This window comes from Arvicanthis niloticus, chromosome 2, assembly GCF_011762505.2.
Source record: "Arvicanthis niloticus isolate mArvNil1 chromosome 2, mArvNil1.pat.X, whole genome shotgun sequence".
NCBI classification, from domain to species: Eukaryota; Metazoa; Chordata; class Mammalia; order Rodentia; family Muridae; genus Arvicanthis; species Arvicanthis niloticus.
In genome coordinates, this window is record NC_047659.1 from 107,073,756 (window position 1) to 107,090,370 (window position 16,615).

Below are 16,615 nucleotides of genomic sequence, written 5' to 3' on the forward strand. Positions count from 1 at the left end.
TTCAATAGAATCACTTTTATTAATCAAATGTTTGGAAATATGTTGGGGATCAATGGTAGCTTCTTATTTTCAATCAGGTTGGACAGTTTTAAGTTGAGGATAAGATATTACTTAATATCAGATAAAGATACAAGAAGTTAGGTTAATGGACAACTTAGCCAGTGCTCTGATTTGTATTCACACTTTATGTTGGTAGAAGCTAAGTGTTATATTCTGTCACCTTCCAGTCAGTAGTTCTGATATAATTACTGTTCATTTCCCTTCCATATTCTAAATGTGATTCCTCCAAAATTATCAGATTCGCAGCTTCCTGGATTTCAGCATTAAACCTGGCTACCACTGACATCGGCTGTGTCACTGGGATAAGGAGAACAAGTTATCATCTTGCTATTGTGTGCAGTCTATGATCCGGGAATTTCCCTGATAACAACACACCCTGGAGACATTCTTGAACTTATTTTTCTAACGGTTATGCACAAACATGATCCTAGAAGCTTTGCTTTAATGCTAAATATTGAAAATACCTTGACTATCCACCAATAGTAGTGCTGACTTAAATGGAGCACAAAATAGGAATATGGTGGGATAGTGTGCAACTGGTAAAGCACCGTGTGTGTGTGTGTGTGTGTGTGTGTGTGTGTGTGTGTGTGTGGTGGGACAAGGGTCTCATTAAGTTTCGGCTAGCCTCAAACTTACTATATGGCCTAGACTCTTGCCTCAAGCCCTCAAGAGTACAAGGATCATAGACATGAGTTGCCACAACCAATTCCCCATTTTAATAAAATTTATAAACATGTGATTCAATCATAAATGTCCATTATTAAGGGAACCATTCACAGGAAGAAACACATTTCTGGATGCTAGGGAACATTAAATACAAAATTCAGACAGAGGTCAGCAAGAAAGGATACAGTATCAAGAAGAAATTCAGTAGCAGAACCCAGCCTTTATCTTCTTTCTTTTCTCTCTTTCTCTACCCTTTTCTCGACTCCCTTTTTCTCAAATTTTTTTCCAGCTTTCTTTTTCTTCAGTCATGTGCACGTTATGGTTTTCACACTATCGGACAATCTATATATCCTTTAGTATTTTTGTGTGAAATAGTCCTTAAAATATTTTAAAATAACATCTCTGTGTTGATAAGTTGAGTGTCAGGAAGATTTTAATTAGAGACTTTTCCAAGTTATTTATTTCTAACCCTGAATGTTTGGGCTGGAGTTATGAGTGAATAGTTAAGAGTACCTGCTGTTTTTGCAGAGGGCCCGTGGGTTTGGTTCCTAGCATCCATATGAAGACTCATAGTCTTTTGTAATTCCTGTGCCAGGGAATGCTTCGCCCTCCTCTGACCTCCATGGGCACTTCCTGCTCATGGTGACTTCACCCCCTATGGTCACCCTGCCTTCTGGGAAACCCTCATACAGGTTTTTCATTTATATAAACAAACTTTCAAAATTTGCTTCTAGAAAGATAGAGGGGATAAGATTATTTTCATATTTATTTTCATTTATTTAATAAATAAGTTTAGAAGTAAATACTCAAAAAATAATTTTTGTTCGTACAATTTACTGCATTTTTCACTTTCACTTAATTTTACTCAGTATTTGATTTACTATTGTGTATTTGATTATTACTATTTACCATATGCAGCTTTACCTTTTTCTATTTATGTTTTGATGGAGGGCAGAAGGTGGCGAACAGAATGGAAAGGTCAGAGAACTGTTGTGCCACTCCCTGCACTCTGTTTAGGTGCATCCTGGTTGGAGCTAAACCGGCTGCGGCCCGCGGTGGGCGGGGCCTACTCAAGCTCCGCCCAGACGAGCACCTGCGTGGTTGCCCTGGCAGCAGCCTGTGCGTGAGTGAAGCTCACAGTGGGCCCTGCCTGGCGGGCCGCACTTCACCCCCTATGGTCACCCTGCTGCATGCTGGCAGACACACACACATCCTTCGTGGCTGCCGGCACGCGCAGGCTGGCCTGCTCTGCCAGAAGGGTGATTCACTGGGGCCTAAGGCCTTGGCTAGGGCCAGTCCCAGGCGACAGAGATCAGAAGCCCGGAGGCCCTCACAAGACCAGGGTCGCAAGTGCTCAGAGAGATCTGGCTCCTGGTCTCCTCTAGGATTAAAAGGTAAAATTAGTGCCCTACGTTTTTCTGTGAAATTACATCTTTCCTTCCCTTTCTCACCGCTAGATTTTTCTGGAAAACAAAAACTGAAGGCCCAGTAGAAAAGCCCACAAATGTTAAATATTGCCTGTGGGTGGGCTGAAAGAAACACAGAGGTAGCCATGATTGTAGCCAGCCTGTCCTGAAGGACTTGTCTAAGTATTTTGCAAGAATTCTTTTGTTTCTTTTGATCCAGCCCCACAAGGTGGAGAACTTGTGTATCCCCAGTTCAGAGATAAAGTCACCAAATAGACTCTTGCAGTTAGCCTGTCCGAGTATGCGGCCAGTGGGTGAAAATGATGGAGAGGAGGACCCATCACAGTAGCTTCCTCTCTGCTACACTCCTCTGTCAAGGATAGCTTCATCCATTCCTCAAATGGACCACCCCTATCTTGTGGACTTCGTGGAGAATTTAAAGACATAAAAGTGTGCATGGAAAGTCACCAAAGCACACAAGAGAAAGGAAGAAGGGAAGGATGGGGTATAATTGAAGGATATTCAGATTCTAAATAAAACCCTCAAGACAAGATATTATAATTATATCCCACTGCCTTTCAACTCATGCTGAAGAGACTGGGGGCTGCTGCACCATCGTTAGAGCTTGATTAAGCCATGATGCCAGGTTTTTTTGTTGTTCTTGTTTTTTGTTTTGTTTTGAGGATGTGCTTTTGCTTAAATAAATAGACTCAATGTCGAAATGTCTGACTGTGAAGTCCCTGTCCTCGCGAAATCTTTTTGGTTCATGTAAAGCGTTCAGAGACCATCTTGCCCTATTCCATACATATGTGTATATATGTGTAGCACAACATTGCATCACAAATGAGCTGTGAATGCATGTGAAATGACACCAAACCATGCTGCAAAGGCAGCTTGGTGACACTTAAGCAGACCCAGGCTTGACTGAGAGCCTGTTTATACAAAGAGAGGACAAAAAGGCCAGAAGACAGGACAGAGGGAAGGCTTGACATTATGGATTTTATATCAGTGATTGCTCTTCTTGACTCTATTTCAGCTGCCTCGTAACTGTTTAAGACCTCATAACCCACCACAGACCTGGATCAGACATCTCTCCTGACATCTCAGAACTTGGATATCAGCTTGTCTATCCTCTCAGCATGCCAAAGGGCTGTCTACTCTGCCTGAGCAATGTGGAGCCTATCATGAGCAGCCCATTACAGATACAGGTATCCAGTGGTTCAAACCAAAAACCTGGGCGTTTTCTTTCATGCTTCCTCTTCAATTCTTTTAACTTTAAGTATTTAGAAAAGTACTCATTAAATGCCTCATATAATTTATGTTCTAGGGGGTAAAGAAATACCAGTATTATAAATCTTATATAATGACTGTATTCTAATTGGAAAGATACACAAAACACAAAATTAACACCTATTTTCTCCTCTCTCTCTCTCTCTCTCTCTCTCTCTCTCTCTCTCTCTCTCATTCTGAGACAGAGTTTCTCTGTACAGCACTGGCTGTCCTGGGACCTGCTGTATAGACCAGGCAGTACATTTATATAGAAAAAATATGAAAAGGACTGCAAACACATAACAGATTCAAGTTCAGGATAGGTATACTAGAATGTGTCTGTGCTTTACTTTGAATTGGATAAAAACATGAACTTAATTAGTAGGCAAAGATATGGGTAGATATGAAATCAAACAACTACAGCCTTATTGGTAGCTCCTGGGTGACACTTTACTTTTTAAAAAAAAAAAAAAAAAATCACCCTAAAACTTTAGGGGTCAAAAGCATGTGTGATTCTATATGATCTACATTTTGAAAAGATTTCTTTCTTGTTGTCTAAATACTGGAATAAATGGGGCTCTTGATGAAGTAATGATTGACAAGCTAGAAGCCTAGCAGGAATTGTCTGAGGACTGTAGTGCACAGTGATATCAAGATATGTAGATCACAGGATTTGCTGATGTGTCTTGAGTTGGGGTTTCTGTGTAGAAAAACAAAACAAAACAAACGAAGGAAATGTAACTCAGGTTAGGTTTAACTTGGGTAAGTGGATGGCTACTGCTACCATTATCAGAAATTGGAAGAAATAGAGAAGATCAGAGTAATATATACATTCTGCAACGGTCATGTTACTTTTAAAAATTAATTTATTCCTTGGGAAATTTTGTATGTATGCAGAATATATTTTGTCTGTACGCTCTATTTCCCCCTTCAGTTACCTTTGGATATCACCTAACATGTCCCCCTTCATGTCAACTTTTTTCTTTATTTTTTTCAGTGTTCCACCTTGTCCAATAAGTGCTGTTAGCATATGCAGAATAGGACCATCTGCTGAAGCATGGACATACCTACCAATGGTCACAAAGTGAAAGAAAAATGTTCCTTCTCTCCCAGCACCTATCTGCTGCCCTTGTTAGTGAAGCCCGTTAGATACAGATGGATAATAGGTTTTTTTCACTCTGGGGAGAGCTCATGGGGGCTATGACAACCTGAGAGTGAAGAATCAGATAAAGGTCAGGATAAACTCAGATAAAGGTCAGGAGATGGCACTAGACACAGAGTTAAAAAGAGTCCTGTGACCTTTCGAGCCATTGCAAGAGATGCCAAACATAAAAAGGAGCCAGTAAAGAATACAGTAGAGGAGTAGTCGGTGGTGTTAGAAGAAACATGCAGAGACATTCTGCTTGCCTATGGTGGCATGAAGAAGGAACAAGGGATAGATGGTCCATTTCACTGCCCTGGAACATTGTAGGTGAAGGCACTAGTTTGTGGTGGGGGAAAGAATGTGCATACCTGCTGATTTTGTAGTAAAATAGAAAATCTCCATTGCAGATGCTAACTGGAGAATGGAATATAGGGGCTGTAGTGGAAGCAGTAGGACATATGGCTAACAGCCTGGTGCCAGGTTAACACATACAAGAGGAGGATAGATAGATTTTCTCCTGCAACCTTCAATATGGTCCTATTCTTCTGTACCCATGGTACATACAGCTCATGCCACCAATTTTTGTCATCTCTTGAGTATATGCTTTCTTCAATAGCCCCAGCAACATGGTTCACTGCTTGGTAGCTAAAAGCAAGGACAGCCTTTCCACATAGTTCTGATAGAGTCTCCAGGATGCTGACTGGCCAGCACATCCTAAGGGTATACAGTTGAGCAATTCAATGCACCTGAAGACAGATGGTTCACTGTAGTGGGCCTTGTCTTGTTTACAGACTAAGTCCTGTTCTAGAGGCAGAAAGAAATCCCCATTCAAACTACTTAGAGTTGATTCCACATATGCTAAGGAGAGGTTTTTCTTTTGTCCAGAGGAAAAAATACAAGCAAGATGAGCATATCTACAAGCAGGACCTACTCTTATCCAAATTTCTATAAAATTATAAGTAAATTATATATGAGAGTACCCAATTTAGCATTGGCACTATTTATGAAAATTTTAGTTGTCTCTCCTCAATGTAGCTGCCTTAACCTCACTTAAGATGATGTAAGAGTCATCCTCCTGCAGGGATCCTTGCAAGAGTCACAATGGTAGCAAAATGAACTAAGTGAGGTAAAATGGAACTCAGGTCACCACGACTGAGCTGGTGCTGGATCAAAACTTCCAGAGTCTGACACTAGGCCACTTTATTTTAGATATATTTAAATCCAGAACAATTTTGGAAACAAAAATTTTCTGGTAACAACAGTTATCCCAATCCAGTGTGCACAATACAGTTTAAGATGTGACTGTATCAAAATTCTTTTGCAAAATACATGTCACTTCTACCATGTAGATGGGTTCTATAGGTTAAGGGCCTAGGATCTATTAAGGTAGCTCTGACTGAGATAGCACAGAGGTCAGCAGGCTATAAATTATTTGTGCTATCTCCCCTAAGGATGGGTTCTGGTAACTGAGAAACAAAGCTAAAGGTAAAATCTAGGGAGAGAAGAGTCTGGGATAAAGACTCCGGGGATTTTAGTGAGGTTTGGCTCTACAGATAGCAAAGATCATCAGATAATTATCAACACTCACTTCCAACCTTCTGGATGGAAAGTGTGTATTTATTTCCTTGTTTGAGACAACCTTGTGTGATTAAGATTCCTGGTTTCTCCGGGTCTTATCTGGGAATACTCATGCTTTCTGCAGCCTCCCACCATTGGTGCCTCACACAGCCCAGTTTTTCATGTTCTTAGTGAACATGTCTAAATGATGTATATGCTTCAATATAGGGGAAATACTAGCATCAGCCACAGATGGGAACCCATATCCTTATGTCAGCAATTTATTTGTAAATGCTAGGGCAACTCAGAGACGTTAAGTGTGACAATAAGGTAACAGCCAAATAAGCTAGGGTTTGTTTCTCTGGGAAATTTGAAATATCTTAAATGTTACATCAATGGAATGTTTTTAAGTTACATATAATATTTTTCTGGAAATTAGACTAAATTATATTTAAAAACCTCTTTTTGAGCTTTAAAATATTGTAACCTGATAAAAATAACAGTAACAACCTTTTCATGTTTTCCCTTTTTGCTTTATAGTTTTTGTCTTAGTCCAGAAAGCATTTTAAGGAAGTAAGCGTCAAACATGGCTTTAGCAGACAAGAGACTTGAGAACTTACAGATCTACAGAGTTCTTCAGTGTGTTCGCAACAAAGACAAGAAGCAGATAGAGAAGCTGATCAGACTTGGATACCCTGAGCTAATCAACTTCACCGAACCCATGGATGGACTGAGTGCTCTCCACTTAGCCTCGATTTCCAATGACACTGACATGGTTAGCTTTCTCCTTGGACTTGGTGCTCATCCTGATGTACAAGACCACATGGGCTGTACTCCAGCCATGAGAGCTGCAGAGCTGGGCCATGAGTTGTCAATGGAAATTTTAGCGAAAGCCAAAGCTGATATGACAATAGTTGATAATGAAGGAAAAGGTAAAACTCCCACATTCTGTCTCATTCTGAAAAGAGTGTGTTCATTTTGTAGACAGAAAGCAAGAAGTGACTTTTTTTTTGTTTGTTTGTCTCCCAGCTTTTGAAGTAAATTACCGTTTTAATTAAAAGATTCAATTCCCATTGCTGCACCTAAATATATGACCTCCTCATAATCAAGAGTTTAGGAATATCATAGGGAAACAACTTTGAAAGCCCATGCGTAAAAACAACTAGATTAATCTGTATTTGATGGTTTGTTTCTTTACTTCCTTGTTTGTTTCCTTCACCACCACCACCTCCTCCTTTTGCTTCTGCTGCGCCTCTCTCTCTCTCTCTCTCTCTCTCTCTCTCTCTCTCTCTCTCTCTTAATTTTTGAGACTAAGTCTCAGCTCAGTTTAGTCTTGCACCATCTTAGAAGAAGCTTCCAGAAACCAGATAATGAGATTACAGGTATGACCTCTGTCTGGCTTGGTAGATTCTTTCAAGTGAGGTCAGCTCTCAACTTTACACATGCAAACATTATTATAATCATTTATGGTAAAGTGTAAAATCTTGTTTAGAGAGAAGCATTCCTTGCCTTTTAGAACACGGTTGTGTTAGACTTAGGACTCTAGGTGAATTTTGTCCTGTTGGGTTCCAAGGTTAGTGTAGAAAGGACTTCATTTAAGAGCCTAAGAAAATTAAGGCAGATTTGCTAAAACTCCAACTTGTATAAGGTAAATTTTAATACATTTGGGAATATTATTTCACATGTAATTCTGCTGTCAAGCCGTCAATCCAAAGCTATCTGGGGATTTTTGCCTAGTTGAGTTCCATGTCAGAGTTGAGATAGCCTCATGAAAATTAACAAAAGAATTACAAGCAGACTCAGTATAAAATGGTAGATGTTGTCCCAGAGGATAGCCTTGACTATAGAGTCACTGACACTAATGTACACTGATGGAATGAATCCCACTTTACATCAGTAATATTTTCTGTCAGGAGGAAAACCCATTTTATAACTCACTACCAACTTGATATTTGATATATAGTGTGCACTCAAATCACATAAAAAATAAACTTAAGAAGCGTTTAGAGGTCAAATATGGTTTAAAATGTAAACACTTAAAATGCAGCTGTCGAGCTTCACAGAACGAATAGACACAGGCTTATGCCTGTGATCCCAGCACTCAAGGCACAGACACAAAAGGATCCATCAGTTTACATGGTGAGCTTCAGTTCATCCAGGGTGACACAGTTAGAACAACCCATCCTAAAGTTTCATAGAGTGGCATTTTCTGAGGTGTCTTCCATGAACTATGGAATCATTGAATTCTTTAGCCAGCCGTTGAATAAAACAAGTTGAGCCATCCTCCTTCGTTCCTGCTGGGAGAAAGTCAAAAATTTTTAAATGTTTACTTGACCAAGAAGCAGTTTTTCCACATGACATCAAACATATTTTAAGTTGTATAGAATAAACTTTGAAAAACACTGTAATGAAGAAAAGTTTATTTTCTTAAATCGGAACCAAGATATAAATCAAACAGAATATATCCAAAGGAGACAGATAGCTTAAAAACCTAAAAATGTAGTTTTTTTTAATAAAAAATCAAAGAAAAATAAGAACAAAGTCAAGTAAATATTTGTATCAAATGCAACAGCCATATGAGTAATGCTTATGCCCTTTCAAATTACTATGAAGCTAATAAAGGTCTGAGAAAGATGAAAATATGGGAAAAAAACAATGTAAGTGGTATGGGGAGAAATAAAATATGAAGTAAAATAAATGCAATGTGTTTTCACACATAGCCTTGAAAGTTGATTCGTGGTTAACACAAGACCCCTGTCTTTTGCCTTGGAGGGAGCTCAATTTGGCTTGCACAAGCTCAGCTGGGGGCTAGCACTTTGCTTATTCCAGGATACTCTCTGACATTGACATTCTGTTTCCTGACTGACTGCCTGTTATTTCTACAAGGCCAGAAAACATGGAATATTTAAATGGGTCATTAAAAGAATCTGACATATGCTGTAGGCTTTGAGCTATGAGTTACAAAAGCCTTCGTTATAAAATATGCACTTCCTAAGCACCTTAGGGCTTTTGTACTAAATGTAGTCTGGTATAGCATTCAGAGTTTGAGTTGGTGTGGTGCTCTGTTACGTTGTTTTGGTCAGCTCTAACTTCACGTTTACATTTGATTCTTGGGATTATAATGCATTTACAGTATTTCTCCTGCTCCTACCCCCAAACCCTCCCCTATGTCTTTCCCCCTCTCCATATTCATAGCCCCCTTCTTCCCCGGGTGTTGTTTCATGCACACATGTGTATGTATATGCATATATATTCCCACATGTAACCTTTTGGGTTCATATATTGTTACTTGTATGACTGTTTTCAGGACTGACCATATGGCATGGAACAACCAATCAGTGTGCTCTTCTCTAGGGAGGACTTCCTCTCCTGCTCTCAGCTGTCTTCTGTTGGCAGTAGTTTGGTAACAGTTTAGTAAGGTGTAAGACTTGTGGACTTTTCCCCCTTCCTTTTTGGCATGTCCATTGGTGTCATCTTTGTTCAGCTCATGTTTGGACAGCCATGGTGAGACTTATGGTGTAATTGCTGATGTTACTAAAGAGACACAACTTCACAGCAAAACCCCTGACCCTCCGGCTCTCAGCAATTACTTCTTATACATAACCCTCTGATTTTCTGTGTTTAATAATGTCTTTGACTCACTCTCCATCAGGATATTCATTTTTCCCTCCCTCCTCCCCTCCCTTCTTAACCCTGCTTCATTCCTTCCTTCCTTTATTCTCCTGTAGTTTGGGGATAAACCCAGGTCCTTGAGTAGTTATATAAATTCTTTATCCTTAGCCCCATCTTTGTATTTTCAAATTTCTGAGTAAACCTATTTTAGGTGTGTCTTCTTATATAAAATATATTTAGGGTTTTATTTTTTATATAACTTCATTTCTAGTAGTGAAAATTTATGTGTTCATAGATTAGGCCTCAGAACTGTCATTTTATTTTATATTATGAAGTTATAATTGCACAGCAATTTCACAGCACTGTTGTGAAATACATCTAATATGTAAATAGATACAAAAGTATCTTTCTTTGTGTTTTATGTGTTCTTTATTTCATATTTTAGGTTTGTTATTTTTCTAAAACTAATAGTCTTTTAGTTTCCTCAAAGGCTAACGTGATAGCTTTCTATATCCTTGAGCCTGCTTGTTGTCAGCATCTTCAGCTGTATCCTTCGATTCTATTGTGAAAAATCCAAGTTGATACAAGAACTTCCCACCACTCCATTTTATTGTCACTTATAATCACTTAGCTCTCAAGTTAATTCTTTTGTCCACTTAATTACTATTGTTGTCTATTTTGTGTCCTTGCAGTCTTTAAGTATGATTTCCAGCAGAAGATGGAAAATTCCGTATGCTTATGTTATCTACTCTTCCCCTGTCCCTCCCAAATTTTTGTTACATAATTTCTATATTATAATGAAATGATCTACTTACCTAGAATTCCTCCAGCAATTTATTTCTGGTTCTGTGGCTGAAGAAATTGCAGAGATTCTCATGTAGCATTGACTTATTGTTAGACTCATATTTTATGTGAAGTATTTTAGCCTACTCATTTGGACTTCCCTCTAATTTCTTTTATACTTAGTCTGCTCTGTGTGTGTGTGTGTGTGTGTTGATTTTATGATCAGAAGCTTGACTTAGTATAATTTTTTCTCTTTTTTTCATTGTGATATTATAAAATTATAAAGTCACTTTTTAAAATATCTTCTTGCTTGTAATATTGCCATGAAAAGTCTTGGGAATAACCTGACTTTTTGTATTAGAAAGGAGTCGGGTTTTTGCGCATAAGACAACTTCTTCACCCGGCTTTACCTCCTATTGATTGTTCTGAAGTTCAGGATTCTCTTTTGATCTTCAGATCAATTTTTTTATTCACAAAATTAATCACTGTGGCTCCCCAATTTTCCTGTTGTATTTTGTCTTTTCTTATTAAACTATGTGTGCAGTCATCTTTGTTTGGCTTTGAGTCAGCTCTTAGGATTTTGTAATTTTCTGCCTTTGACCACAGTTGGGGCCAGCTCTGCTCTTTCTCTGGATGCTTCTAAAATTTGACTTTCAATGTTTAATGTCTTCTCTTAGGTCCTGCTGGCTCAGTTCCATCATTTCTTTTTGTCTCTTTTCTATTCTCTTCGGTCCTTTTTGGTGTTGGTCTTGCATTTTTATTTGTGAATGAATTACATTTAGTTTCTTTGCTAATATAAAAAAAAAAGCCAGCCAGTCATTTTTTATTAATGTGGTTTTTTACCTTAATATTTTACCTGCCTTTTAATGGTCCATTTTCTCATCTGTCTGGTGGTGTATTTTTCATAGGTCACAGGTTTCTTTGGGGCTGTAGTTCATTTTTGAATGAAGCCACATTGGGGCACAAGCTCTTTACAAAGTCAGTTTGGAGTTTACCTTATTTATCTGCAACTTGCTTAGCATCTCCTTGTTAAGGTTGTAACAGTGTCTGGCATATAGTTCATGTTTAACACAGATAATGTTGATGTGTAGAGCATCCTCTATATCCAGGTGTGCATCTTTAGCATTTTCCTCTTTGGGATGGAACAAAGTGATTTAGCAAAATGGCAGAACAGTGTTGGTTTTTCTTCTTACTGCTGTGAAATAGAGAGCCTACTCCCTATAAACGGGTTCAAATGGAACTCGGGATACCCAAGAAAGTTTCTGGCACACATAGCCCTGAGGATTTGAAGGGTCACATGGGGCATGGACCATAAGTTAACCAAATCCCAGGGCCAACAAGGACTCCGTATTAGAGCTCCAATTGTCCCCTAGCACAAGTCCTGTTAGGTTTAGCTGTAGCTGTTTTCTAACTCTTATCAAAGATATGTCTTATTTTTTTTCTTGACAGATTCAAATATATGTAGATTTTTTTCCCATTTTGAGATTTTAATCTAATTAAATTACAATGCCTCTTTCTTCCCCTCTCTTCCCTCAAACCCTCCTATATACTATTCCCCACTTTCCCTCAAATTCATGACCTCTTTTTCATTAGTTATTAATGTATGCATATATGTATTTGCATATATCTATATATTCCTAAGTATAACCTCTTGAGTCCATATAATGTTACATTACTTGTATGTATGTTTTCAGTGCTGGCCATTTGTCACTGGACAAGGAATTCTCATGGCAGAACTATTTTTCTGCAGGTGTTTTGTTTTACTGCATCTTGCCCACTAAGCGACACTATCGATGTTCACTGATTGCCTTGGACCATGGTGCAGATGTCAACAATATCACCTACGAAGGGAAGCCAGTGTTCCTCAAAGCTTGTGAAGAAGCACATGATGTGAAAGATATGTGCCTGACATTTTTGGAGAAAGGAGCCAATCCTAATGCTATCAACACAGTATGACTATCCCTGTGATTAATTTCCTTATTTTACTATATTACACAGTCAAGTAGTTGTTTTCTCGCTGCTGCTGCTGCTGCTGCTGCTGCTGTTGTTTTGCACTTTCTCATGATAAAATTGGGGTCCAGCACAGTAGCACATGCCTTTAGTCCCAGTACTTGAGAGGCAGAAACAGGTGCAGATCTCTGTGAGTTCAAGGCCATCCTGGTCTACACATACTAGGCCTTCCACACAAGTGAGACCCTGTCTCAAAATGAAACAAAAAGGAAAAGAGGCATGCATGTTAGGGGCAGGGGAGAGACATGGTAAATCTGTCCTGTGAGCTCAGAGGTTGTGTATCTCTATCCAAAGTGCTGAAGATGATAACACTTTCCTTGTCTTCACATTGGTACCATTCTATGCTTTATTTGCTAATTGTGTTTGGAAATCAGCCCTTGTTACCTATAGTGTCAAAACATCACTACAGCAAGTAGAAATGGTATCACTGCCATCTAACAAAATATATCTCTGTAGAAAGAAAATTCTGTTTCCACTCATCTATATATCGATATATATTGATTCTTCTTTTCAGCTGGCTAATTTGGGGTTCTCAATTTTTGTAATTATCATTTCTAGACATTCAGAAATATTTCTTCTTCTCACTAGAAAACAAATTCTGCCTATTTTAGCCTACTGCTTCTTCCCTCCCTCTCTCTTTCGTTTTATACTCTGCTTTCTCCATGGCCATATGCTTTGGGTGCATAACATTCCCATAGAGGAAAGCAGAGCAACCTGGACTCTGGCTTTAAATTTCATTTCAGTCAGTCACAAACAATGTGGACTGAGTCCTTCCTCTTTTTAAAAAGAAATCAACAAAAATACAGACCATTAAACTTAGCACACAGCTAAGATCCAGTGAATTCAGCCCACGTTTGTATTAACTGAGACTTACGCATAAAAATGTAAGCAGTATTTGATCTGTCTTGTGTCCAGTCCACAGGGCGTACGGCTTTGATGGAGTCATCGAGAGAAGGGGTGCTGGAAATAGTTCGAGGCATATTGGAAAGAGGAGGTGAAGTGAACACATTTGACAATGATAGACACCACGCTGCTCACTTTGCTGCCAAAGGAGGCTTTTTTGATGTAATAATTGCTCTTTGCTTTAAATTTGACTGTTAAAGCCTTCTTTTTCTTTCTTTGTTTCTTTTTTGTGCATGTTAAACTAAGGCAGGTATTTTTTAATTTACCTGTATATTTTTAAAAATTTTTATTGGATATTTTATTTACATTTCAGATGCTGTCCCCTTTCCACAATTCCCCTCCCTAGAAAACCCCTATCCCATGCCCCCTTTTCCTTTTTGCTTTATACAATTTTTTTAGAATGTTAAACAAAGGCTTTATAAGTTTGGTAATGCTCAATTAGAAGTGAAACCCAATACCCAACCTAGATATATCAACTATCTTTCACTGGTGTAGACACGTGAACATCTGCCTCCATGCCCCCCCCCCTCTTTTTCTCTCTTTCTCTCTCTTATCACCTTCTCCTCCTCTCCTTATTCCTTCTCTTCCTCTCGGTACTCCTCCCACCTTAGCTCCTCCTACATATCACCCTTCCTGTTAAAAAATTTTTCTCTCAAAATACAATTAGAGCATAATTATGTCAATTTGTACCAGTGAGGTACAAGATAGTCCTAATACCAAGTCCATCATTTTGTTGACTAACCAGGACCTCTGGCATCTCTCCTAACTAAAACACTTAGTTCTGAGCCTGGCTTTTTTTTTTTCTTGGCTTTAGAATGAATGTCAGCTGAAAACAATCCACTCAAATCTTTTCTCTCAAAGTAAATAGCCAGGATTGGCTATGAGACTATAGGTCTTCAACCCCATCAGAAATCCAGAATGACTGAGTTAACTGAAATTATAGGAAGCACAAAGCATAGCTTCTAAAACTTAGCCAATTTATAGATACCGCTGAACCCCTGGACAGTCCCTATACTACAAAAACATTGGAGCATCTGATCTTCAGCCTTCTGACACAGGATCATCTGACAGACCTTAGTGATGCAGAATTATTAAGGGCTGATTACTCTGTCTAGGCAGATATAATCAGTCGACTATTTTGCAAGTGTGTCCTTTTCTAGACAGTAATTTATCTGTAGATGGAAAGAGGCAATTCTTGCCTAGTGGCTGTCTCACCACAACTGGAGTAACTCCAAAGATGCTCAATTTCTTCTTAGAATCCAAGACAGGAAGCTGTCAGGAGCAGACAGGTCTCTAATCAAAATGAACATTAATACAAACCTATATTGTTTTTATCTTGATTTTTCCCAAATATAAAACTATAAGTCTGAGCACATATCCTGGCTCTTTACCAGTTTTATATATTTACTAACTTTTCTATTTGCTAACTTATTGACTGAATATTACCAGTAATATTTTTCTATGTAGTTGACTGTAACACTTAAAAATCTTACTTCCGAGGACTATGCTATGTAATGCCTCTGATAGCTCCTGAAATCTTCAAGTCTCCTGTGATCTGCCCATGAGGAGGACAGAGCCACCACATTCTTGTCTCCCTGTTGTGTACCTAATTATACTCCTTAATGTTAAAAATCTAAACAGTCTGATACCTTAGCAACGTAGCTCACAGATACCACAGCACTGCAGGAACTGTGTAAGAATCAATGCTATCTTATGTTGTCAAATTGTGCATCTCACCTAAAGATTCTTTACTCACTTTTCTGTGCTTTAACACGCTATCTTTGTTTGTGTCATGGTGTCTTTCCTGTATGATAGCGATACATCTAACAGTAGAATCTGGAGTAAAGAATTTGCTTCTCTGATTGTATTTGCCATGCTCTGATGCTTTCTCAAGTTACCTGCCACCAAATGACAATGCCTGGCTGTTTTTGTCAGCTGTCTCAAGGCTGATTGTTGGAACTTTTGGTAATAATGAAAACCTTCTAATGCCTCAGCAGTATGTGACCTTTGAGTACGTTAAATGTGGCCAAGAAGACTAAAGACTTGGACTTAAAAACTTCATTTCAGTTTGAATTTTCAACAGCCACAGGTGGCAGTAGACAGAATGGAGAGCATGGGTCTAGCTGTCAATCTTGCAGTAAATGGCCATTCCCATTTTTCTCTTTATATTTTGCAGATACTGAAGCTCCTCTTTGCCTACAATGGAGACATGGGCCTGATTGGAATGGATGGGAACACACCACTTCATTTTGCTGCTATGGGTGGCTTTGCAGATTGCTGTAAATATCTAGCTCAGCGAGGTAAAATTGTCTGGAACATTTCTGTTTAATGTGTTTGTGTTCTGCCCATGTCATAAATTATTTAAAAATTCAGGCCTGTCACTTATCATCTACTTAATTTTTAGTCACCAATCCTCTCCCAATGTAGGATGAAAATTAATTTTTTTCATAAAATTGCACGTTGAGTTATGAATCTAGTAATAAAGGAATTAAAACCTAAATCAAAAGGGATTTGATTTTTTATGTGTTAACTATTAAAATGATTATAATTGATTAATATTCTTATTTTAAGAGTCCTGTCATCTGTGTCAAGAAAAATAAACATTGGAAATAATTTTATCCTTTATGAGAGTGCTTCATAGCCTCAGTGTCAGGCCTTGGGACCTCCTCTTTAGCTGGATCCCACTTTGGGCCTCTCCATTTCCATCCCTATAGTTCTTTCAAACAGGAACAATTATGGATCAGAGCTTTGACTGTGGGATGGCAACTCCATCCCTCACTTGGTGCTCTGTCTTCCTGCTGGAGGTGGGCTCTACAAGTTCCCTCTCCCTACTGTAGGGCATCTTATCTAAGGTCCTTCCCTTTGAGTCCTGAGAGTCTCTCACCTCCCAGGTCTCTGGTACATTCTTAAAGGTCCCCCCCAACCTCCTACCTCCATAGGTTGGTTGCCTGTTTCCATTCTTTCTGCTGGCCCTCAGGGCTTCAGTCCTTTTCCTTCACCCAACACCATATCAGGTTCCCCTCTTCCCCAACCCTCGTCCACTTTCCCTCTCATGTCCCTCTCTTCTTCCCCGCCTGTGATTGCTTTATTCTCCCTCCCCACTGGGACTGAGGTTTCCTCACTCCGGCCCTTTGGCTCATTGACCTTTTTGAGTTCTGTGGACTGTATCTTAGGTATACTGTACTTCTTTCTTTTCTTTGGGGGA

The 16,615-nt window shown here is 38.9% G+C and overlaps 1 protein-coding gene and 1 long non-coding RNA gene across 6 annotated transcripts in view; one reads left to right on the top strand and one right to left on the bottom strand.

Moving 5' to 3' along the window:
- The first annotated feature begins 1,782 nt into the window (after positions 1-1,782).
- Positions 1,783-16,615, top strand: part of Ankef1 (ankyrin repeat and EF-hand domain containing 1) — a 30,806-nt gene continuing 15,973 nt past the window's right edge. The window contains exons 1-6 of one of the 3 annotated variants that reach the window (XM_034495466.2): positions 1,785-2,120; positions 3,169-3,340; positions 6,643-7,034; positions 12,248-12,447; positions 13,423-13,572; positions 15,587-15,710. In XM_034495466.2, the coding sequence (XP_034351357.1) occupies positions 6,689-7,034; positions 12,248-12,447; positions 13,423-13,572; positions 15,587-15,710 (820 nt within the window). In that variant the 5' untranslated portion in view covers positions 1,785-2,120; positions 3,169-3,340; positions 6,643-6,688. Of the gene's footprint in view, positions 2,121-3,168; positions 3,341-6,642; positions 7,035-12,247; positions 12,448-13,422; positions 13,573-15,586; positions 15,711-16,615 lie in introns of all 3 variants that reach the window. The other 2 variants (XR_013108835.1, XR_013108836.1) reach the window with 2 other exon arrangements.
- The window catches only part of LOC143441444 (uncharacterized), a 169,996-nt gene continuing 161,485 nt past the window's right edge, over positions 8,105-16,615 (bottom strand). The window contains exons 6-7 of one of the 3 annotated variants that reach the window (XR_013108837.1): positions 13,382-13,467; positions 8,105-8,396 (exon numbers count right to left, since the gene is read on the bottom strand). This is a non-coding gene — a long non-coding RNA (uncharacterized LOC143441444). Of the gene's footprint in view, positions 8,400-10,529; positions 13,468-16,615 lie in introns of all 3 variants that reach the window. The other 2 variants (XR_013108838.1, XR_013108839.1) reach the window with 2 other exon arrangements.